This window comes from Geotrypetes seraphini, chromosome 14 (assembly GCF_902459505.1).
Source record: "Geotrypetes seraphini chromosome 14, aGeoSer1.1, whole genome shotgun sequence".
Classification (NCBI taxonomy): Eukaryota; Metazoa; Chordata; class Amphibia; order Gymnophiona; family Dermophiidae; genus Geotrypetes; species Geotrypetes seraphini.
Window position 1 is genome coordinate 35648192 of NC_047097.1, and position 23792 is coordinate 35671983.

General features: G+C 43.4%; 1 protein-coding gene across 2 annotated transcripts in view; it reads left to right on the plus strand.

Moving 5' to 3' along the window:
* The window catches only part of RORA (RAR related orphan receptor A), a 264003-nt gene extending 247058 nt beyond the window's left edge, over positions 1-16945 (plus strand). For both annotated transcript variants that reach the window (XM_033920445.1, XM_033920444.1), the window contains 3 exons: positions 5880-5990; positions 14962-15074; positions 16111-16945. In XM_033920445.1, the coding sequence (XP_033776336.1) occupies positions 5880-5990; positions 14962-15074; positions 16111-16275 (389 nt within the window). In that variant the 3' untranslated portion in view covers positions 16276-16945. The remainder of the gene's footprint in view (positions 1-5879; positions 5991-14961; positions 15075-16110) is intronic.
* The last annotated feature ends 6847 nt before the right edge of the window (positions 16946-23792 follow it).

The window sequence follows — 23792 nt, forward strand, 5'->3', positions numbered from 1 at the left end:
CCCGAAGATCGTGCCTCTCCCCTGACTGGGCCTTGAGCATCTGCGCATGCTTAAGGCCTTTTGGCTTTTGTTTTCTCCGAGAATCTCTGAGAGAGACGGGAGCCAGAAGGCCTTGAGCATGCGCAGATGCTCAAGGCCCAGTTGGGGGAAAGGCATAATAATAATAATAATAATGACAGTTTATATACCGCAATACCGTGAAGTTCTATGCGGTTTACAAAAGATTACAAGAAGTACAAAATGAGTGATCTGAAGAGAGAAGAGAATGAGAAATAGGTCAGGAAAACCGTTGTTGAGAGTGGTGTGCGGATCAGTTGTCTAGGTACTTCAGGAATAGTTATGTTTTTAGGCACTTCCTGAATTCCTCGTAAGGCTTGATCTTCGGGCATCTCCTGTGGGTTGGTGCTATGTGCCGGTTCCACATTGGGGGTAAGCATTCAGTTTGGGCGGGCGGGGGATGCCGGTTCACTGGGGGGGTGGCATTTGCAGGTAGGGGGGGTGATGCCGGTTCGCGGGTGGGGGGACTCGCAAATCGAGTCAATACTCAGTTTGCGAGTCACAATTTGCGAGACTGTTTTGCTCGTCTTGCAAAACACTCGCAAACCGCAGCACTCGTAAACCGAGGTTTGACTGTACTACTATTACTTATTATTTCTGCTAAACATATGCAATGATGTACATTAAACATGTAAGAGATAATCCCTGCTTGATAGAGCTTATAATCTAATCAAAACACACAGGACAAATTGAGGTTAGGGAATTTTTCATAGAGGGAATGATAAAACAGACATTGATAAGAGGAGTTAAAAGCAGCCTCGAAAAAGTGGGCTTTTAGCATGGGTTTGAACACTACCAAAGATGGAGCTTGACATACCACTCGGGCAGTATGTTTCAGGTATATTGTGCAGCAAGATATAAGGGGCAGAGTCTAAAGTTGGCAGTAGAGAAGAAGGGTTACCTGATGAATGGTGTTCCAGAGGAGGAGTATAGGGAGAGATAAGAGAGGTGAGATACTGAGGAGCTGCAGCGTGAATGCACTTGTAAGACAATAAGAAGAGTTTGAACTGTATGCAGAAATGGATATGGATCTAATGAAGTGACTTGAGAAAGAGGGGTAATGTGAGCATAGCAACTCAGGCAGACTAAGTCATGCAGCAGAATTTTGAATGGATTGAAGGGGAGAGAGATGGTTTAGTGGAAGACCTGTGAGAAGGAAGTTACAGTAATCTAGGTGACAGGTGATGAGAGTGTGGATAAGGTTTTTGATAGTTTGCTCAGAAAAGAAATTTGTCAGATTTTGGTGATATTATAAAGGAAGAAATGACAGACTTAAGCAGTCTGTTGGATATGTGCAGAGATAGAAAGAGAGGAGTCAAAGATGACCCTGAGGTTGTGAGCTGATGAGAGTGTAATCCACATAAATAGAGAATAAGGAAATTGGAGAGATGGGTTTAGGAGGAAAAATAAGAAGCTCAGTCTTGGCCATGTTGAGTTTTAAATGGTGGTGAAACATCTAGGTAGCAATGTCAGACAGACAGGCTGAGACTTGGACTTAGATTCCTGTATAAATTTCTGGTATAGAGAGCAGTGCCTAGGAGGTTCACAGCTGGCTGAGTCTGGAACCTCCCACACTGCACTACAATGGGACCTGCACCTCAGCACGGCTGCTGTACTTATTCCAAAGCAAAGTTAGCAGCCGCGCTGAAGTGCAGGAAGGTCCTGCGATGACTGCGTCTGCCACCTCTGCTCTGCTCCAGAAGACATCCCTGCGTCTGCCGGCCCACCCCCCTGCGACCGGATTGATTGTGCAGGATTGATCTGTCCTAGTCTGACCGGATAGACTGTGCAGGATTGATCTGTACTAGTCTGACTTGTTTAGTTTTACAATGGGTGTATTGATGTGGTACGGCTCACTGGAGTATGTAAGATGCTGCCTTTTCTAGGTATACTCTTGTGTGACGTGTGGATTGTTACTAAAAATCATGTTTTTCATACAGATGGGGTGGGGGGGGGTCAAAAAATGATGGACCCCGGGTGTCACATATGCTAGGTACGCCACTGATAGAGAGAGATCTTAGTGTCACACAAGAAAAATAATACTAGTAACAATATATAAAAAAATATAACAACCAAAATGTTACTCGCCAGATGTGGGCTATCCCAAGAGAGAGACATTCCACAGGACACATAAGAAAGGCAGAAAAGAAGAGGAGAAGAGAGGAACAGAAATAAGATTGGAGACATTTTTGTGTGAATTGCATAAGTAGAGTGAGAATTGATTAGGAGGATCAGAATTTGGGACTGATATACCCAGCAGAGATTAAAAAAAAAAAAAAAAGAAGGAACACGAGAATGTGGAGAAGAGTAGGAGGGGCATGATGACAGTTCTGCAGATGAGATGCACCCAGACAGAATGGAGATGGTTGAATCGGTGGAAGAAAATGTTGAAGCTTTAGAGCTGAGAAGAAGGTAGAAGACAAAAGGGAAGATGATGTAATGAATTCAGAAGGTGGTTAATGTGGTCTTGAAGAATACACTCCTCCCTCATTCGCGAGGGTTCTGGACCTTACCTAGTGGTCTAGCGGTGACGCAGGGCAGGAGCGATCTTCCTACACTCCTGCCCCGTACAGAGCCGTCATCGAAAATGGCTGCCCTGAGTGCCCGTTGTAGTCTCATGAGACCATGGGAACTCACAGCAGCCATTTTCGATGATGGATCTGCATGGGACAGGATTGTAGGAAGAACGCCTCTGCCCCACGTCATCACTAGACCACCAAGTAAGGTCAATTCACTGGGGGTGGGGGGGAGTCCCGGCACCATAAACTGCGAATAATCAAAACCACAGGTGCCGAAACCACAAATAAGGAGAGAGGAGTGTATAGAGATTTAAGATGGAGAAAGAGATTGGAGGAAAGTCAGCATTAAGAGGAGAAAGTGTGCTGGAGCCATGGAAATAGAAAAAGAAACAGTGTAGTGTATGCGTAATGGCACATGACATCTGGTGCAGAGGTCCTAAGTGGATCAGGGAGGACCTGCAAGTCACCTCAGTGACTTTACAGCTGAGCTAAGGAAGCTGTGCCCAATGCTAGGCTAGTAGCAGAATCCTAGATAATTTAACCTTGTACATCTCACTCCCATTATAATGATCCTGTTCAAAATTGGAAGTGACTTTCTAGGTAATATTTACCTCACTTTATCCTCTGTATGGATGGATCAGTTTTTTGGTTACAAGAACCACACAGACTATGTGGTAAGATATAAATGGGGTATTGGTCATCTACTTTAAAGAAACTGAATATGACCTGTAGTTAGAGAAGAAAGGGGGCACCAGTAAATATCTAGATCATGACTGAAAAATTAGTCTCAGTTCCAAGATCCTGTGCCTATCACACATGACAATTTCACATTTATCACAACTTTATTCAGTTCTATATTTGGTGCTAATTCAAATCTTGCATTATTCAATACAAGATTAGAGTTTCAGCTCCACATCAGAAACTCTACTGCTAAACGAACAGAACAATTCAAATATCACAGGAAGCAATTTTTAAATATCCCATATTGTTGGAAATGTGTATTTCTTTCAGAAAATTTTCAAATGCAAAATACATAAGAACATAAGCAGTGCCTCCGCCGGGTCAGACCATAGGTCCATCACACCCAGCAGTCCGCTCCCGCGGCGGCCCAAACAGGTCATGACCTGTCTAAATCACCAGAAGGGGCCCCCATGCCACCTTGGTTTCCTGATGAGTCCTATCTTCCCATCGAAGTCCTAGCCCTCCGGTCTTGCACATGCACGACCTGGTTGGGTTTCTATACTTTCTTAGTATCCCACGATCCCTTTATCCCCCAGGAATCTGTCCAGTCTCTGTTTGAATCCCTGTACCGTACTCTGCCCGATCACTTCCTCCGGTAGCGCATTCCAAGTGTCCACGACCCTTTGGGTGAAGAAAAACTTCCTTGCATTTGTTTTGAACCTATCTCCCTTCAGTTTCTCCGAATGCCCCCTCGTACCTGTTGTCCCCTTCAGCCTGAAGAATCTGTCCCTATCCACCCTCTCTATGCCCCTCATGATCTTGAAGGTCTCTATCATATCACCCCTGAGCCTCCTTTTTTTCCAGAGAGAAGAGCCCAAGCCTGTCCAACCTCTCGGCGTATGGGCAGTGTTCCAGCCCTCTTACCAGTTTCGTTGCTCTCCTTTGGACTCTCTCAAGTACCGCCATGTCTTTCTTGAGGTACGGCGACCAATATTGAACGCAGTATTCCAGATGAGGACGCACCATCGATCGATACAATGGCATGATGACTTCCCGCGTCCTGGTTGTTATGCCCCTCTTTATGATGCCCAGCATCCTGTTGGCTTTTTTCGAGGCCGCTGCGCACTGTGCAGATGGCTTCAGTGATGCATCCACCAGCACACCCAAGTCTCTCTCAAGACTGCTTTCTCCCAACAATGCCCCCCCCATTTTGTAGTTGAACAACGGGTTCTTTTTCCCTATATGCATGACCTTGCATTTTTTCATGTTAAAGCGCATTTGCCATTTGTTTGCCCAGTCTTCCAGCTTGTCTAGGTCTCTTTGCAGGTCTTCACACTCCTCCCTGGAGCTAACTCTGCCGCACAGTTTGGTATCGTCTGCAAATTTTATAACCTCGCACTTTGCCTCCTTTTCCAGGTCACTGATAAATATGTTGAAGAGTAACGGCCCCAGCACCAATCCCTGTGGCACACCGCTCGTGACTCCCCGCCAGTCAGAATATTGTCCCTTTACTCCGACCCTCTGCAGTCTACCCGACAACCAGTGCTTGATCCATCTGTGCACATCCCCTCCCACCCCGTGGTTCCACAGCTTCCTAAGCAGCCTTTCATGTGGAACCTTGTCGAAAGCCTTTTGGAAATCGAGGTAAATGATGTCAACGGGTTCCCCATTGTCCACCCGACTGCTTATTCCCTCAAAGAAGTACAGAAGGTTCGTTAAGCACAACCTTCCCTTACAGAATCCGTGCTGGCTTTTTCTCAGTAGGCCATTTCTCTCAATGTGCTCGCAAATGCTGTCCTTGATCATAGCTTCCACCATCTTCCCTATAATTGAAGTCAGGCTCACTGGCCTGTAGTTCCCGGGGTCACCCCTCGATCCCTTTTTGAAGATAGGTGTGACATTCGCCATTCTCCAGTCCTCTGGTACCTCTCCAGTTCTTAAGGATAGGTTGCAAACATGCTGGATTGTGCCCGCTATTTCTTGTCTTAGTTCCTTCAGAACCCGGTGATTTGCCGCATTTTAACCTGTCTATCTGTTTGAGGACATCCTCCTTACTTACCTCTATGTGCTCCAATTTTTCAGCTTGTTCCCCACTCATGAGCTCCTCTGAGTCCGGTATATTAGATATATCTTCTCTCGTGAAAACCGACGAGAAGAACGTGTTCAACCTCTCAGCTTTCTCTTTATACTCCTTAATCACTCCCTTCCTATCCCCATGTATTAACAGCTTCCACATTGTACCTGTTTGGGGGGGGGAGACACAAAATAACACACTCTTGTCTTCCCACAGTTTAAATCCACCCATAGGGATGCCTCTTTTATACACAGTTAAATGCACATTTGCTGTGGAAGCCAGGTGTACTTTTACCTGCATTTTAAGAAGGCATTTTCAGTTTGGCCATTTTATCCAAGTAAATGTTGTTAAAAACATCCTCCTAACGAGCTGAGGAACCCAGTTTCCCTTTAAGTAGCTGCTAATTTCAGAATCAAACGTTCTTAGAAAAGGATGATGCACTACTGTATGTGCTATCTCCTTCCCTCCAAAATATGGTTGTTTTATCACTTGTTTATAAGAGTCTTGGGAGGAAAACACTAATATTCTTCTCCTTTTTCATTTAACAGGTTGTGAAGATTTTATTAGCTTTGTGTTTGACTTTGGAAAGAGTTTATGTTCTATGCATCTCACAGAAGATGAAATCGCATTATTTTCTGCTTTTGTTTTAATGTCTGCAGGTAAGACATAACAGCCATATTGTTAGACAAATTAAATTATTAGAAAAAAATTGTATATCCTATATCCATTTCATATGTCTTTGTTTCCAGCTTTCCCAATAAAATATTGTGCATCATGGAGTGTTGCAGTGTACAAGCAATTAACAATATAAAGTGCATTGCATGAAACTCTCTGCTCCTGTTAATTTTTCACATCCTGCTGTCTAAAATTACAATTGAAAATGCATAAAAGTAGGTGTTTATTTCACTGATCTATACATCAGTTTGTAATTGCTCAAGCACATTAAATGAAATGGTGTATGCTATTAGAACATAAGAACTGAACATATAAATTGCCATACTGGGTCAGACCAGTGATTCATCTAGCTCAGTATTCTGTTTCCAACAGTGACCAATCATGGACACAAGTACCATGCTACTCATCCCAGAAAAATCAGTGGCTTTCTCCAGTAGAAAATCCTTAGAAAAGACAATTATAGAAATATTACAAAATAAGAAGAAACCAAAGAGTCGTAATACTTCTCATCCCTGATCTCAGTACTTAGTGGAAGATCCTTTTGTATCAGTAACAGCTGTGAGGCATTTAGGACAAATATTTACCAACTTTGCACAATAAAGAGTCAATATTGTGAAATATTGTAAAAATGTTCCACTCTAATTAGAAAAAAAACATGCACACTATGCTGGCAGCTGTTGCCTTTGAGATATATACCCAAATTGCAGTATGAGACTTACGAGATCCAGATAATGATCATGGATAATATATTTTGTAGTGATGTACAACACTTTTACATGAACAGTGTAAGGTAAAGACAGTGAAAAACAACACAAGCACAAGCCAAAGATACTAAACACAAGAGAGGAAAAAGCCTCAGAAACAAACCCTCCCACCCTAAAATAGTGGCTTAAGGTGGTCGGGCAAAAACCTCATTGACATAAAAAAACCTTCCCTGGAATATCTACAGGCTTTGTGCGGTGAAATATTTAAGATAAGTAATCAATTTCTTTACCTGTCTGCATTGCTGGCCTCGAAACCAGATTAGAAACATAGAAACATGATGGCAAATGGCCCATCTAGTCTGCCCATCCACAGTAACCATTATCTCTTTCTCTCTCTCTAAGAGATTCCCACGTGCCTATCCCAGGCCCTCTTGAATTCAGACACAGTCTCTGTCTCCACTACCTCTTCTGGGAGACACTTCCATGCATCTACCACCCTTTCTATAAAAAAGTATTTCCTTAGATTACTCCAGAGCTTATAATCTCTAAACTTCATCTTATGCCCTCTCATTGTAGAGTTTCCTTTCAAATGAAAGAGACTCGACTCATGTGCATTTACATTATGTAGGTATTTAAACGTCTCTATCATATCTCCCCTCTAACACCTTTCTTCCAAATATACAGATTGAGATTTTTAAGTCTGTCTCCATTCGCCTTATGACGAAGACCAAACACCATTTTATTTATTTATTTAATTATAATTTCAAATGAGATACACAAGAATCCACTTGTTACAACAATATGGAGTATCATTTAGACATCAAGGAAAACAAGTGGAGGAGCATAACCAAAAAAAAAACCATCTAAGTCCTTTTTTGGCCTAAGGTCTTAAATGTTGAAAGTAGAAGCAGGGAAAATGTCCATTATCAAAAAAAACGTCCAAAAGGAGGGTTTTTTTGATAATGGCCTGCCTCTACGTTCAGCTGTTTAAACGCCCAGACCTCCACCATGTCTAAACTTACACCATATAATCAACCTACAAAAAGCCTAAGTCCCAAATGCCCAAAACAAGGGCTTTTAGGCGAAGGAGGAGCCAGTCCTTCGCCTAAAAGCTGGATTCTGTAACCGATGTCTGTCAAAAACACTGGTTACAGAATCCCCCCACTATAACGATCGGGGCAGGAGGGAGCCCAAGCCATCCTGGCCCGCGGCACCCCGAACTCCCGATTACGTTCGGGGCAAGAGGGAGCCCAAGCCCTCTTGCCCTGGCGGCACCCCGAACCCCTGATTATATTTGGGGCAAGAGGGAGCCCAAGCCCTCTTGCCCCACGATCCCCAACCTCTCCCCCCCCCCCCCCGCCGAGTCCAATGGGGCCAGGAGGGAGCCCAAGCCCTCCTGGCCTGGCGACACCCCCACCCCCCACTAAAATACGGGTAGGAGGGATCCCAGGCCCTCCTGCCATCGACACAACCTCCCACGACCCCCCCCCCGAACCCCTAATCGCCGACCCACAACCTCTCCACCCCCCCCTCCCCGTACCTTAAAAATAGTTGGTCAGACAGACGGTTGCCAAGCCCGTCTGTCCGACAGGCCAGCCATCTCTGGAATGGCTGGCCTTCGGGCCTGATTGGTCCAGGTGGTTCAAACCTCGCCCACAGATGGGGCTTGAGGCGCCTGGGCCAACCGGAATCAGCCCAGTTGTCTTAGGCCCTCCTGTGGGGGGGCCTTAGGCACATGGACCCAACCGGCCATGTGCCCATACCTTCATCTGCAAATGCAGCTCACTTTCTTTGCATCTCATAATGCTCTTTTGAAGAATTTTTGCTAACTGTTCAGTTGTGGTAACGCCAACAATTCTTTTATGGCTACAAAGTTTTCTTTCTTGAGATGCTTACTTTTTTGGTGGCCCTAGCTTACTTGTTTCTGCTTAAAAAATCCTGAAGAAAAACTTTTTTTTATTTATTTTCCATTTCAGTTCACTCAGAACCAAAATCATCTATTTCATAAAACCTTCACTCTCTGAATTCAGCAGCCAGAAGGACTTCCCCTTCTCTGTCCAGTTTCTACTGTCATACCTGGTACTGGAAGCCATCCAGTGATTTGATGTTTTTGCTTCCATTGGTTTTGTTTCACTACCTGGTATAATCCCTCACCAGATGCAGTTGCATCCCGGTCATTCTCTTACTATTCCTGTTTAACTAAGGAGAGGTTCTATGTTATGCTTAGTGCTCAGGACTCTCAGTCCAGCGATCTGACTCCATTATCTCAGTACAAACTGAGGTTAGATTTTTTTTTGGCTCACATTTCAACTCACTTCTATCAGTTCCTCCAATACTTCCTTTCAGCCATAACCCTTTTCCCTGAGTATCCATAATGGATGCATTCTGCTCTTTTTGACTTTCCTGTCTTGGAAAGTATGACTTCTACTCTACATTATTTTTTCCTATTTGAGTCCGTGAACATAGAGCACTGGCCATTATTCACCTTACAGAAGAGCTACCAGAGCTCTAAGGGTAATCCCTAGGGGACCACTGCTGGTGACTTCCTAACCCACAGTAAGCCCAGTCACTCCGTTCCCTATCATACAGCGACCTAAGCCTGTTGTTTTCTTTTCATCCTTAAACATCCCACATTCCACAACCCAACTAGACATTCTACCTGGGTCTTCATAAAATCTCACTCTCCTATGTTTGCGCTTGGCTACTACTGTGAGGTCGAGTTACATTTAACAACCTCAATCAGTGATGGCTTTACTGGATTACAGTAATTGCCTTTTACTCTTATTGAGCACATTTTTGTACCTGTTTCTATTTCACCAATTTCTTTCTTCCATTACTCTATACATAATAATATCAGATGGTATGTCCGAGTTCATTCGGTGGTACTGCACCATTTATTCTTTATTTAGAGACCAACTCTCCCTCTATCCCTTTCAGTTAAGCTAGGGAGTCCCATCTGTGAGAATATGCTGCCTGCTTGTCCTGGCATAAAGCACAGTTAGTTACTTACTTGTAATAGGTGTCATCCAGGGTCAACAGGCAGATATTCTCACAGCCCGCCCACCTCCCGTAGTTGGCTTCTTCTCTTGGGCATAGAACTGACGACCTTGCGAGCCAGCATAGGGTGGGAAGGCATATGTGCAGTGCAGGCAGTCTCAAAGCTTCACTAAAAGCTTAAAGTGACAGTACACTTTAGCACTGTCTATACGGGCTCAATGGATGACATTACCATCTGTGAGAATATCTGCCTACTGTCCCTGGATAACACCTGTTAAAGGTAAGTAACTTTGCTTTCTCTTCTCGACAGTCTCCTCACTTTCTCTGGCCTGATGATTATGCGTTCACTCACATCCCACAATACCTCCAACCCTCTCATTCATTCTGGCTCCCCATTCACTCAAGTCACTCTTCCCTTGCCTTCATTTTCATAGGGGAAGATGCTTAAAAGCCTCCATTTTTTCCATTATTTTATATGCTTTGAGGATGTATTATTTCTGTTCACTTTTGTTCCACAACTTTATAGTTATATGGGGAACACATTCATGTTATATGGGGAACACATTCATGTATATATCTCATGCATGTGTAAATACTATAAAAAAAATCAAGCACACAGATGGCATATTTACCAAATGTGCTTTAATATGATCAGAAAAAGATGCAGGCTAGTTCTACTAAGAAGTTACTATTACCTAACAACAGCTCAGATCTGCTGGAAAATTTTCAAAGTTAACAGGTAGGCACTCCTTTCTGTGCATCCCTCAGAAATGTCTCTGCATCTCTCAGAATGCTCATTTTAATACACATGAGCTTGTTTTAACTAGATCTGCATAGCATTTTCATTCACTGCTTCAGCGAACGAGAAAAGCTGTGCTGAGACCCTTTATGCACTGGGCATTAAACTAACCAAAACTGTAGTACAAGGTACAATAAATGTATGTTTACACAGACAGTCACAATGCCGTACTTAGCCTGGACTCGTAGCTAGGGAAAAGTATCTATACTTCCCCTGAAGTTCTACTTCTATCTTATTGGAAGAATAATACCAGAGTGTGAATGAATCTTATTTACTAGAAGAATAAACAAATGTCTTAGAAACATATTGCAAGCAGTACAAAAATGTATATATATATCTACAGTATATGTAAACAATTAGCAATCAGTAAATATCACTAACTAACACCACACAATATATATTGTTACAGTTCTAAGATTTCCTGAAAAGGTTATAAAGTAACAGCTAATATATGTTTTAGACTAATAATAATAACAGTTTATATACCACAGGACCGTGAAGTTCTATGCGGTTTACAAAGATTAAAAGATGGTAGAAATTGATTGAACTTAACAGGGTGGAAGCTAGAGATTAACAGTTCAAGGGATCAGTTATTGAGGAGAAAGAGTAGTACGGATAGCTGCCTAGATATTTCAGAAACAGATATGTTTTTAGGCGTTTCCTGAATTCCCCATAAGTAGTTAGGCGTAAGTAATTGTTCTAGATCATTACCCCATATTGCTGTCTTATGTGAGAAAAGGTATTGATGGTGGCTTTTGAGTTTGCATCCTCTAACTGGAGGGGAAATGAAGTTCAAATGTGAGCTTCTCTTATGTCTGTTGGCTGAGAAGGAGAAAAGGTCAGTTATGTATTTAGGGGCTAGACCATATAGTACTTTATAGCAGAAACAGGCAAACTTAAACTTTATGCGTGCCTCCATCGGCAGCCAATGCAGCTATCAGTAGTAAGGTGTCACATGATCATACTTCTTCAGCCCGAAAATCAGTTTGATCGCTGCATTTTGCACTAATTGTAAATGTCTCATATTCTTTTGGGAAATTGCTAAATAGGTGATGTTACAGTAATCAAGTTGACTCAGTATGAGTCAGTATGAGTATGGGATTGTACCAGTATGAGTCAGGGATTGTACCAGTATTCTAAATGATGGCATATCAAAATATGCTCTGATGGATCGGAGTTTCCAGAGAGTGAAAAAACCCTTTCTGATTAAGGAGTCTACCTGGTCCTTCATGGTTAAGCGCTGGTCTAGTGTTATACCCAATACCTTCAGAGTGGACTGAATAGGATAACTAAGGTTATTGATGTATAGCGGTGCTTTGGTGTCAAGCGGGTGTGGCGAAGCTACAAAAAATTACCACAATCTAAGACAAATCTCTTCAGATCTTTTGCAAAACCTTAAAAACCACTTTGTTTCATCACTTTTTAGGCTATAGCTCCAATGAATGTTAATGGATCTGTCCTTGTGATCTAATTATGTAAACCAAATCGAGCTCCTATTTATAGGAGATAATTCGGTATATAAGACTAAGAGATTAAATTAGATTAAATTAGTCCCAAAAATAACCCCTTCTTCACAATCCAAGGATATTACTGTCTAACATCTAGAACTGTAGGAATTCACTACTCAACCTTATTCAGCTGAGGTCAGCAATGGATATTGTAGAAATTATTTCGCTTTAGGCTACAAGCTTCATTGAGCCTCAAAAGTTCCAGCACAGTCTTAGTAAAATGTATTTCAGACAGATAACAGCCACAAAGCACTCAGTTGCCCCTCTTCATGGAAATGTCGCAGTCCAGAGACAAAGTTCATTAATGTCCAGACACAGAACAGTCTCTCCCCATCAGCCGATGGGAGGCTGTAGGAAGATTTATGGTCCACTAATCAGTTACATGAACAAATACATGCCTGTTAGTTTCTAGGGAAGACCATAATATCTCATCCAGGTTCAGCTTTCTTTGCCTACTTACACGACACAAGACCCAGGCTAATGAGAAATACTTTTATTCTGAAAATAGAAAAATATAATTCACAAGCCAGCAGCAATATCTAAATATTGTTCACAAAATATCCAGTTACATATATGAAACTCAGTACCCAATTATCACAACACACTTGCTAGATAAATAAGTAAAACTATTCTTACACACACTAAACAATTCCTTATAATAACAATTCCTGATTAGCAGCAACTAAATATATCGCTTATCACCAAGAATAGCTTTACAAGCCTTATCCTATATCACAATAGGATTCTCTATCTAACCCCAGCTGATAAGATAATAAGTTCCTTATCTCACCATTCAATTAGGCCTTAGCACAGAATCAGGTGAAATGGAAGACGTTTCTCCTCAGCTTAGCAGATATAGAAATCCTTCTGTTACAGGAACAAGAGTTCATCAGCCACTGGCACAGCTGTAATTTAGGTTGACAGCAAAGGTCTCCTTGATGTGATGGAATCTAGATCTGTTTAAAGTCCGATTCACTCTCTCAGACAGAGTCACACGAGGTAACTGTTCAGGTCTATTATAAAAGAGGTGCGTGGAGAACACCTGTGATGAGATGCGAGTTCACTTACATCCCGGCACAGACTAAATTATAATTAGCACCTTTTCACTTGGATCTCGTCAAATGACCTCTTCGGACCAATCCAGAAACAGAACTTAGATGAATAGCCTTTCTGTATAAAGTCTCGTACAATCTGGGAAACAGAGGCACCTTCATTAGATAAAAAGTACAGGAGCAATTCCTCCCCCAAGATTCACACAGGCTAAGCATGAAGGCATAGATGGATGTCCTTGACTAGAATACTGTTCTGGTACATACCAGAAGGCATCGGGCAGAAACAGCAAAGATGTGTTCTTCTTTCTCTTCTTGCTAGATTCAGGTTAGAATGATTTCTTGTAAATAATGGTTCAGGCTTGATGATGTCATAGAGGCCTAACCTTCAGGTGCAAATAAGGAAACACCCCTACAAGGCACGACAACCAGGAAGGTTTCTTCTCTTATTTGCTTTGTTTCTCATCTAAATGCATAGGAGAACTCTCCAAGTTCAATCCTGAGCTCCTCCAAATCCAAACTTTACTGAGTCCAGTTTGCGCAGTTCACTGTGCAGAGATGACACATATGGGCTAAGCAGGACCTGTCCAAAAGGGTATTGTCGGACACACAGAATAGTGAATAGGCTTCTTGTTGATGGGGGAAATTTGTCAGGTTTTGTCAGGCAGCATGTCTCTCCAATATGACAACCGAACAAGGCACAGTGCTTTGCAATACCTGCAAAGCTCGCTCCTGCACATCTTCATGTAGCAAGAGTGGCCCGCCCAGCACATTGGTAGATGACCTTGGCTGTGAACACATACATTTTATAAACAAGTCCATAATGCTTCTGGAGAAACAAGATGGCTCATGGGCTGAGTTAGGCCTCCAAAGGTAAAGCAGGGATACCCCTACAAAACCAGCCTTTCTGGGACATTGCAAATCCAGTTTGCTTTAAGCATCTTCCCTTTAGTCAGTTGCTCCCTTTTGCCTTATTTGCTCACTGACACCCCTTACTCTTCCATCCACTCACTCATGTGTTTTCCCTCATCCCCCACCTCGCTGATTTGGTCTTCCTTGGCTCCCACACCCATATTCTTTGACTCACTTTCCCTTGCCCATCACTTGTTTATTTACTCTGTCATTCTCATCTGCAGCAGGAGCCCATCGGCAGTGTCCTGTTTTCCTTACTTCCAGATCCAAATTGTCACATTTTGAATTATATGGCTTGAAGCATGAGTCTGAAGACACAGTTAATGCAGAGTATCAGTGGGAAGAAAAAACAATATATTCTTGCCACTGCTAGCACTCTGGCCTTCTGTCCTCTGTAGTAATTCTGCAGAAAGTGGGAAATTTCTCAGATTTTTGCTGTCCTTTCCTGGAAACTGCAGGCCCTGACTATCATCATGGTTGCCACAAAATGGTCAATAGATATTTGTCAGAAATGTATTGTAGATGATATTTAGTAGCAGGGAGTCATTCAAGCCACATATACACAAATTGCTAACACAACACAAACTGTATGAAAAATCATAATGCAACGGAGAAAAATAAACCTCAATTGTGGAAGGCTGGGACTACACAAGTGCCCAAACCTATTCACATCATCACGGGTTTATAAAAAAAACCTCCGTATACATATAAATGAATAAATAATTTCCATTCATACAGAATCAACTCTTTTTCAAAATTTTTTCAGTATAAGCAGTGTGCGCAAAGTTCAATGCATTAATCGTGTCCAAAAAAGTGACCAGAATCCCAAACTAACTAAATTATTAGCGAGGGCTACAGCTCAACTTCACTTGTGTAAGCTGTTGTGGAGGTGTAGGTGTTTCTCACGGTAACAGAGAAAAATGCACTCATCTGAAGGCGTAGAACTTCAAAAAAGGCTTCTAACTCCTTGTCCCGATCTTGTTTAGATCGTTCGTGGCTTCAGGAGAAGCTAAAGATAGAGAAACTCCAGCAGAAGATTCAGCTTGCACTTCAGCATGTGCTGCAGAAGAACCACCGAGAGGATGAAATTCTAACTAAGGTGAGACGCAGACGGACCTTGTTACACAGTATATATCCGTAATATATACAGTCACTGTAATATGATTTGTAAGCATACATCAGTCTATCATATCCTCTTGAGCCCAAGATAACGTACAGAAACATAGTTTTAATACTATCCAGCTGAGAGTTGTACAATGTTGATAACATCATATAATATTAATGAACTCTTCTTCTCCTTACCCCCTATTAGTTTTATAATATTGCAAGAAAAGTCAAGTTTTCACCTCCTTTCTAAAAACCATCTGATCAATATTCAAAGCAATTTAAGCAACCAGGAGAGGCTTCTGGCCAGTTAAATTGCTTATGTAGAGCTATTAGTGCCACTGATTATCAGCACTGAAGGATAAACTGAAAGCCAGCTATTGGCACATATGTGGTTAAGTGCCGCTGTTTACCCCTTAACCTGTGAATTGGTATGATAAACAATTGGGCATCCTGCAGCTTTGACATCCCCCACTTGTGCACCTGATTCAATCATTTGCTCACCTGTAAAAGTTGCTTACTGTACACAATATAATTGCTTAATTGCAAAATCCTTCCCACTTCTGTGAGAGTTGCTGTCATTCTTGAGGCATGTGGGAAAAGCTGCTTATGCTCAGAACTTGACACTGAGCTCTGGCAGAGCTGTTGTGTTCCTGCAGTGTGCAATAATATTACCCATTTATATACCTGAACAATTCTTGTCTACAGAAAACATCGGTTACAGGTGGGCAGCAGTGCTTTATGTTATTACTCTCTCTAGCATTTCAGAGGAAAATTTTGTTAAATTGGTTTAATGAAATTTAAATATCTTTTTACAAGTTAAATAATACTTTTACATAGGGTCTGTTGAATTGAATCTCTTTGGAGTTTATTTTTAACTTTATGCTTCAATATTTCAATTCTGACTACAGTGAAATTAGAGACTGATTGAAAAACATTCATATTCATATCTAAGTCAGGGAAGGTGTAGCAATCATAGTGGTCAGTTTATAGGAAGTGATTCTATTTTACTGATTCTTCTATCTTTCCAGCTAATATGCAAAGTGTCTACTTTAAGAGCGTTGTGTGGACGACATACAGAGAAGCTGATGGCTTTTAAAGCAATATACCCAGACATTGTGCGATTACATTTTCCTCCATTATACAAGGAGTTGTTCACATCAGAATTTGAGCCAGTGATGCAAGTGGATGGGTAAATGTATCACCTAGGCACTTATGAAATGTCTGAAGTAAAAACATTTTTTTAAAAAGAATAACGAAGACACTTTATGAGGCCCTGCCCTGATCAGGGGAGCCTGCACACTGCACATTTATTCGGTGGTCAGGGTCAAGCAGAGGAGGAGAAACAAAAGTTGAACTTGTTTTTCTCTTGTATATGATTTCCATTATGCCTACGAATATGGACCCTTTTTTCTGCCTTCACACCCTCATCCTGAGCCTTTACTTATTCAGGAGAAGGGGACAGCCATAGACTGAAAGCTTTCTTTTCCTATAATGCACTGCTCTCACACTCTGCACAGTAATCGATGTTCCTCAGCAGAAACTGCCTGGCTCTAGTTATCTGTAATCGGTGTGCACAGCGGCAGAGATGGAAACTCTCCTTTTTATTCCATGTTTCATGAAGGATGGCTCTACTCCTACAACTAGCCAGTAGGCAGAAACGGCACGAAAAGGGGTCCATAGCAATAGCAACTGATAGCATTATAATATTTACAGGGTAAATGGGCATGAAACCAAGCAAAGAAATAGTGTTTATATATTTTAATTAATATAAAATAGTGGCTAGTGTAGCTTTTCTTGTTGAATATGATGAGGCACTTTTTGTTTTGCACCTTTTATTTTCTTTAAAATGTTTGTGTTTCCTTGTTCCATGTTGCATGTTTGCCAGAAATACAAGTTTAACTGAATCATCCCCTCCACAAGATTTAGAAGATATGTTGGGAGATATTTGATGCTGCTGTTTTCAACTTTAAAAAAAAAGGCTGGTCATACTTGAAAATCAACACACCAATATTACACGGAAATTGTAAATGATTTTATTCTAGGTGTTCAAATTATGATGGCTTTCAGTTAAATGTAGGCTACTAAAATAGTGCCCTTCCCACTATTACAAACTTATTTAACTCTGTATACCATACTATTGTGTGTTTTGCTTTTAAAAGACACTCCAGTAGATATTCAACCTGTGACGATCAGCAGTATTTTTTTAAGTGCTGAACGTTGTAAGTAGAATTTGCATATCTGAGGCTAATTGAAAATGCACTGACCGCCAGAACTTCTGTGGGTCCTGGCTGGTATTCAGCTGTTGCTTTGGGCGAGGTGTGGAGGGAGGGTCAGCCGGAACCCCATGGATGTTGCCCACAGATTAACCAGCCACTGGCCATGGCTAAAGTTAGTTTTGTTATCCTACTGTTTATTTAACTGGTTAGCAATCTGCATATGGCCACTAACCAGTTAAATCTAGGCTCCTCCCATGCTCTGCTCAAGCTCTGTCCATGGACCACCCCGGTATTAACCAGACAGTGCAGGGATAGTCTTTGGTGATATTCGGTAGCATTCTGCATTTAAGTACCACTGAATATCAGCACTTCAATGGACAAAAGCAATTTAACTTGGCAAGAGCCCTCCTGCCCGGTTAAATCATTGAATATTAAGCAGATTGTTTTACAGATCACTTTCTAGTGGGTGCTGCAAAAGAAAGAGAAATCACACATTTTTTGTTTATAGCATTGTCTCGCAAATTTTGTCAAGCCGCAACATGAGGCATCCGGAAGTGCGTGGACATCATCCTGATAATGTCATACACATACTGACATCATCAAGTCAACATCCACTGATGCACAAAGGCCCTCTAGACGTTCCCTGAACCGCCAGTGGGATGTGCTGGAAGGGAAGACACGCGGAGAGAAGGAGAGGCACTGGCGTCAGCTGATTGCCTACAGGATGTGCCTCTCATCGTGAGACACTAGGGAGACAGTCAACTTGCGCCTCTTCTCCTCCCCAGCTTCTTGTGGCACACCTGAAATCTCAGGAGGCACACTAGTATGCCGCAACACACAGTTTGCAATACACTGGTTTAGGGAACAATCCAGACATGCGTATCTGACCATGGTAGGGTGCCTTAGTCCAGAAGCTCTCAGTTCTAATCAGGAATATGCCCCAAATAAGTCTAGTTTTTCTGAATATGCACAATGAATAATCATGAGAGCAATCATATGTTGTCTAAGAACTAATTTAGGCTCTCTTTTACTTAGCCACGGTAGAGATTTCTACTGTGGCTCAGAGCAATAAATGCTCATAGGAATTCTATGAGCATCGGAGCATTTAACGCTCCGGGCTGCAGTAGAAACCTCTACTGTGGGTGGGTTAACTTGTTAGTTTGTTTTCCCTAAAAGTAGACAACAAGAACCAGATTTTAAGAAATACTGGCTTAGTTGTGAACCATCCCAGGCTGGAACTAAGGTTCACTCTGCAACTCGGTGTGCATGGTTGTTTTGAAAAAGTATGTCATAGAAAATATAGGGAGGGTGATTTTAAAGGTTCCGTAACTAAAGTACGCTGGACATTGGCGCGCTGACAATTGCGCGCAGGACGTATGTGCGCCGCCAGTCCCGCCACTTGAAAGCCTTACCATTAGTTCTATGAGGGGGGTATGGGGGGAAGCCCCCCCCCCCCTCAGTACATGTAGAAGTTCTCGTGCTCTCGTTGGGGAAAACTTCTGTTTTCCATTCAGTTTTCGGTGTTTGGGAGTTTTTCAGTGTAGTGGGGGAGTTTGCCCCCCCACACACACACATATCCCCAGCAGGAGCACGAGGACTTCTACATGTAGTGAGGGGGGTTTCCCCCTCACAGCGCTAATGTTACGGGTTTAAAGTGGCGGGACCAGCGGCATGCATACATCCTGCGCGCAATTGTCGGCGCGTCTTTGTCTTGCGCTCAATTGACAGGTCACCGCTTTTAAAAGCCACTTCTATATAAAGAAATGGTTTAATATGTGGAAATAAACTTTTTTAAAAATTCAGTATTCACTCAGTTACATGCTTACAACCTGTATGCATGTAACTAACCAGACCTAGCTGAAGCATTCCTAAATGCTGAGCTGGGAAGGGTTAATTTTTATGAACATGCACATCATTTTATGCTTGGTTAAGAGCAGTTGTAAACATAAGCACACATATTTCCGGTGCTAGTTTTCAAAGCAAAATTATGTACATACTTTTATATAAAATATTTGCTAATATCTGCACAGGTAAAGGTATGTGTGTACTATCTATGCACGCAGTTATAAAATAACCCCAAAATGAGGGTGCCCCCTTAACCACTACAGCATTAAAGGTCTATGTAATAAATTGCATTAGGGCTAATGCACATTTTATTGTGCATTAAGTGCCTGCATCATATAACACAGTGTTTCTCAACTTCTTCAAACCAAGTACCCCTTAAGTCTAACAAATATCAACTGAGTACCCCCGCCTAGGTTCCGCCTTGACCCACCCCCATAATAATACTGTAGTACTAATTGTAATGCAATTTCTTCCATCCATTTTTCATATTCACACAATATAATCTTATTAATACATAATGGTAAGAACAAAATTTTAAAAAAACAAAGCACAGTGTATGCAGAGAAAATGTTAATTATCATTTATATATATATTTTTTTTTTTTGGGGGGGGGAGTGGATTGGGATTCAAAGAAGTCAAGGCAAATGACTTTAAAATGTTACCTCAGTAACAGCTATATAAAAATAGACAAATATAGTGCAAAACATAGACAGTAGATATAAATTCTCAAAACTGACACATTTTGATCACTAAATTGAAAATACAATCATTTTTCCTACCTTTGTTGTTGGTGATTTCATGAGTGTCTGGTTGCACTTCCATCGGACTGTGCATCCAATATTTCTTTCTGCCTCCTGAATGCTTTCTCTTCTCCGGACCTCATTCCCTTCCCCAACTTAGGGCTAAATTCACTAACCTTCCAATCTATGGGTGATCCAAGGCAGGCCGACAGAGTCACCAACCATCTTCATGCAAATGGGGGCAATAGGAGGCATGCCCCCATCCAACGACACAGATCGCTGTGTAGCGATCCCGACTCATGCGCAGACCATCTACATTTGCATGCGATTTCCCTCATTTGCATGCGTGGATCGGAATTGGATCGGGAGGAAGATTAGTGAATTGGTTCGGGGTCGCTAAATGGTCAGGGCTTGATCGGTGGGCTTAGTGAATCTAGCCCCAACATCTCTCTCTGTCCCTCCATAAGTCCAAAGTTTCTTCCTCTCTCCTCCACCCCTATTGGCAACATTACTCCCTTTATCCCAGGACAAGCAGGCAGCATATTCTTAACTGATGGGTGACGGCACCGACGGAGCCCCGGAACGGACAATTTTAGAGTGATTGCACTCTAAGAACTTAGAAAGTTCTAGTTAGGCCGCACCACGCATGCGCGAGTGCCTTTCCGCCCGAAAGAGGCGTGCGGTCCCCAGTTTCTTAGTTTCCGCGGAGCTAAGAAGACGGGTTTTTTTCAACGGCCGTTGAAATATTTTTCACTTGCCTTCCCGCTCGCGTATTTTTCTTCTGGAAGCTTATCTTCCTTTTTTTCTTAGCTTCTCTAAAAATAAAATAAAATACATTTTTCTTTTCTTTTATTTTCTCGGGTTCACCCCGGCGGGGCCTGTTGTCACCATCGAAGCCTCCGCTTTCGATTTGGCGGAGGCCGTGTTCACCTTCATGCCCCCTCAGCCAGGATTCAAAAAGTGCCAACGGTGTGCGAGCCCCATCTCGTTGACCGACCCGCACAATTGGTGTCTGCAGTTCTTGGGTCTGGATCATAGGGCTTCCACCTGCACCCGTTGTGCTACTCTTAAGAAGCGCACCTTAATAAACAGGCAGCTTCAACAGAAACTACTCTTCGGTGCCACGATGGCTGATCCCTCGGCATCGACACCAGCGTCGACAGCTTCTCAACCGGCGCCCACTTCATCGACACCACGTGACACCGCTCCGGCGTCACACCCTTCAGGTAAGCCGGCTAAGAAGCCTTCCTCCCTGGATCGTCCTCCGGTCGCTGTGGCAGAGAGTCCAGTCCTGCCGACCTCGAGGCGCCCCCATAAACGCTCCGCCCCTATAGAGGTGAGTGCATCCTCCTCGGCCTCCTCATCCTCTGGGCGTAGAGTGGCACCACAGGTACCGCAGAAAATGCGATACCGGTGCCTTCCTTGGATGACCGTATTGCGGCTGTCCTTCAAGTCCAACTTAAAGAGCAATTACAGCAGCTCCTTCCTGCTCTGTTGGCACCAAACCTTCCAGTTCCGGCCGTGGAGCAGCCGCTATTGTCGGCTTCCACTCTTTCGGTACCGGTCCATTCTGCCTCTTCGGCTTCCATGCCGGTATTGTCTGCGGAACCGAGAGGTCTTCATCGGGCTGTTCAAACAACCGAGCCCCCACTTTTGTCCGATCAGTCCCGACATCGGCAACCTTTAACTTCTCCAGGTGCCACCTCCTTGCGATCCGGGAAGTCGGTACGCAAGACCCGACACGCTGAGCCTTCGACACCGGACTCCCGGGGTCGTGTTTCTCAGGTACGGGATCCTGATCTGTGGGATGACTCTGAAGAGCCCTTGCTCTCTGAGGACGAGGTTTCTTCGGTTGAGGAGGACCCCTCTCTGCGGGAACCTTCTTCTAGGCTGGAACATTCCTCCTTTACATCCTTTTTAAAGGAGATGTGTGAATCCAAGAAATCTAAGGCATTCCTTGATGCTTTGGACTTTGATCAGCCTCCAAAGGAATTTCTTAAATTGCCCCTCCATGATATTTTGAGGGAGACTTTCTATAAAAATCTCGAGACTCCTTTAACCATCCCTGGTGCTCCTCGCAAGTTGGATACCTTTATATAAAGTCATTCCAATTCCAGGCTTTGACAAACCCCAGCTCCCGCATGAGTCTTTATTGATTGAGTCCACTCTCAAAAAGTCTGCGGGCACTAGTGTCTATGCTTCTGTCCCTCCTGGCAGAGAGGGGAAGGCCATGGATAAGTTTGGCAAGCGTTTATACCAAAATGCTATGCTTGCCAATAGATCTGGTAATTATGCCTTTCATTTTTCCTTTTATTTGAAGCACCTCATTCAGCAACTTGCTTCTTTTGAAAAATACTTACCTGACCGGAAACTCACTGCTTTCCGCCAATACACTTCCAGTCTCTTACAGCTTAGAAAATTCATGGTCCGTTCAATTTACGACACCTTCGAACTCACCTCGAGAGCTAGGGCGATGGCTGTGGCTATGCGCCGTCTGGCTTGGCTTAGGGTTTCGGAGCTTGATATCAACCACCAAGACCGCCTTGCCAATGCTCCGTGCCTTGGGGATGAGTTATTTGGTGACTCTCTCGATTCCACCACACAGAAATTGTTGGCACATGAGACTCGCTGGGACACTCTTCTCAAAAACAAGAAGAAGCCTCCACCTGTCCTGCCCTTTCGCCAACAATCGGCCTATCAGCCTCGCTACTCTGCTAGACCCTTAACATCTGCTCCTCAGCAGCCTAGATGCCAGCGTCAGCAGCAACGCCAACAACCTCGTGTACCACAGCAGCAACAGGTGAAGCCTCCTGCACAACCAAAGTCCACTCAACCCTTTTGACTTCATTCTCCAGGGCCTAGCCGGTCTTCTACCATCAACCCTTCTGCCTCAACCCATAGGAGGACGTCTTTCTATTTTCCTCAGCCGTTGGGAGATAAGAACATAAGCAGTGCCTCTGCCGGGTCAGACCATAGGTCCATCCTGCCCAGCAGTCCGCTCCCGCGGCGGCCCAAACAGGTCACGACCTGTCTGAATCACCAGAAGGGGCTCCCTTGCCACCTTGGTTTCTCATTTAAGTCCTGCCTTCCTATCGAAGTCCTAGCCCTCCGGTCTTGCACATGCACGACCTGGTTGGTTTCTATACTCATTACCTGGTTAGCTTTCTATACTTGTGTTACATCCCAGCTCCTCCCTCAGTATCCCACGATCCCTTTATCCATCAGGAATCCGTCCAATCCCTGTTTGAATCCCTGGACCGTACTCTGCCTGATCACTTCCTCCGGTAGCGCATTCCAAGTGTCCACGACCCTCTGGGTGAAAAAAAACTTCCTTGCATTTGTTTTGAACCTATCTCCCTTCAGTTTCTCAGAATGCCCCCTCGTATTTGCTGTCCCCTTCAGTCTGAAGAATCTGTCCCTATCCACTCTCTCTATGCCCCTCATGATCTTGAAGGTCTCTATCATATCTCCCCTGAGCCTCCTTTTCTCCAGAGAGAAGAGCCCCAGCTTATCCAGCCTCTCGGCGTATGGGCAGTGTTCCACCCCTCTTACCATTCTCGTTGCTCTCCTTTGGACTCTCTCAAGTACCGCCATGTCCTTCTTGAGGTGCGGCGACCAATACTGAACGCAGTATTCCAGATGTGGACGCACCATCGCTCGATACAATGGCATGATGACTTCCCGTGTTCTGGTTGTTATGCCCTTCTTTAAGATGCCCAGCATCCTGTTGGCTTTTTTCAAGGCTGCTGCGCACTGTGCAGATGGCTTCAGTGATGCATCCACCAGCACACCCAAGTCTCTCTCGAGTCTGCTGTCTCCCAACAATACCCCCCCACCCCCAATTTGTAGTTGAACAACGGGTTCTTTTTCCCTATATGCATGACCTTGCATTTGTCCACGTTGAAGCGC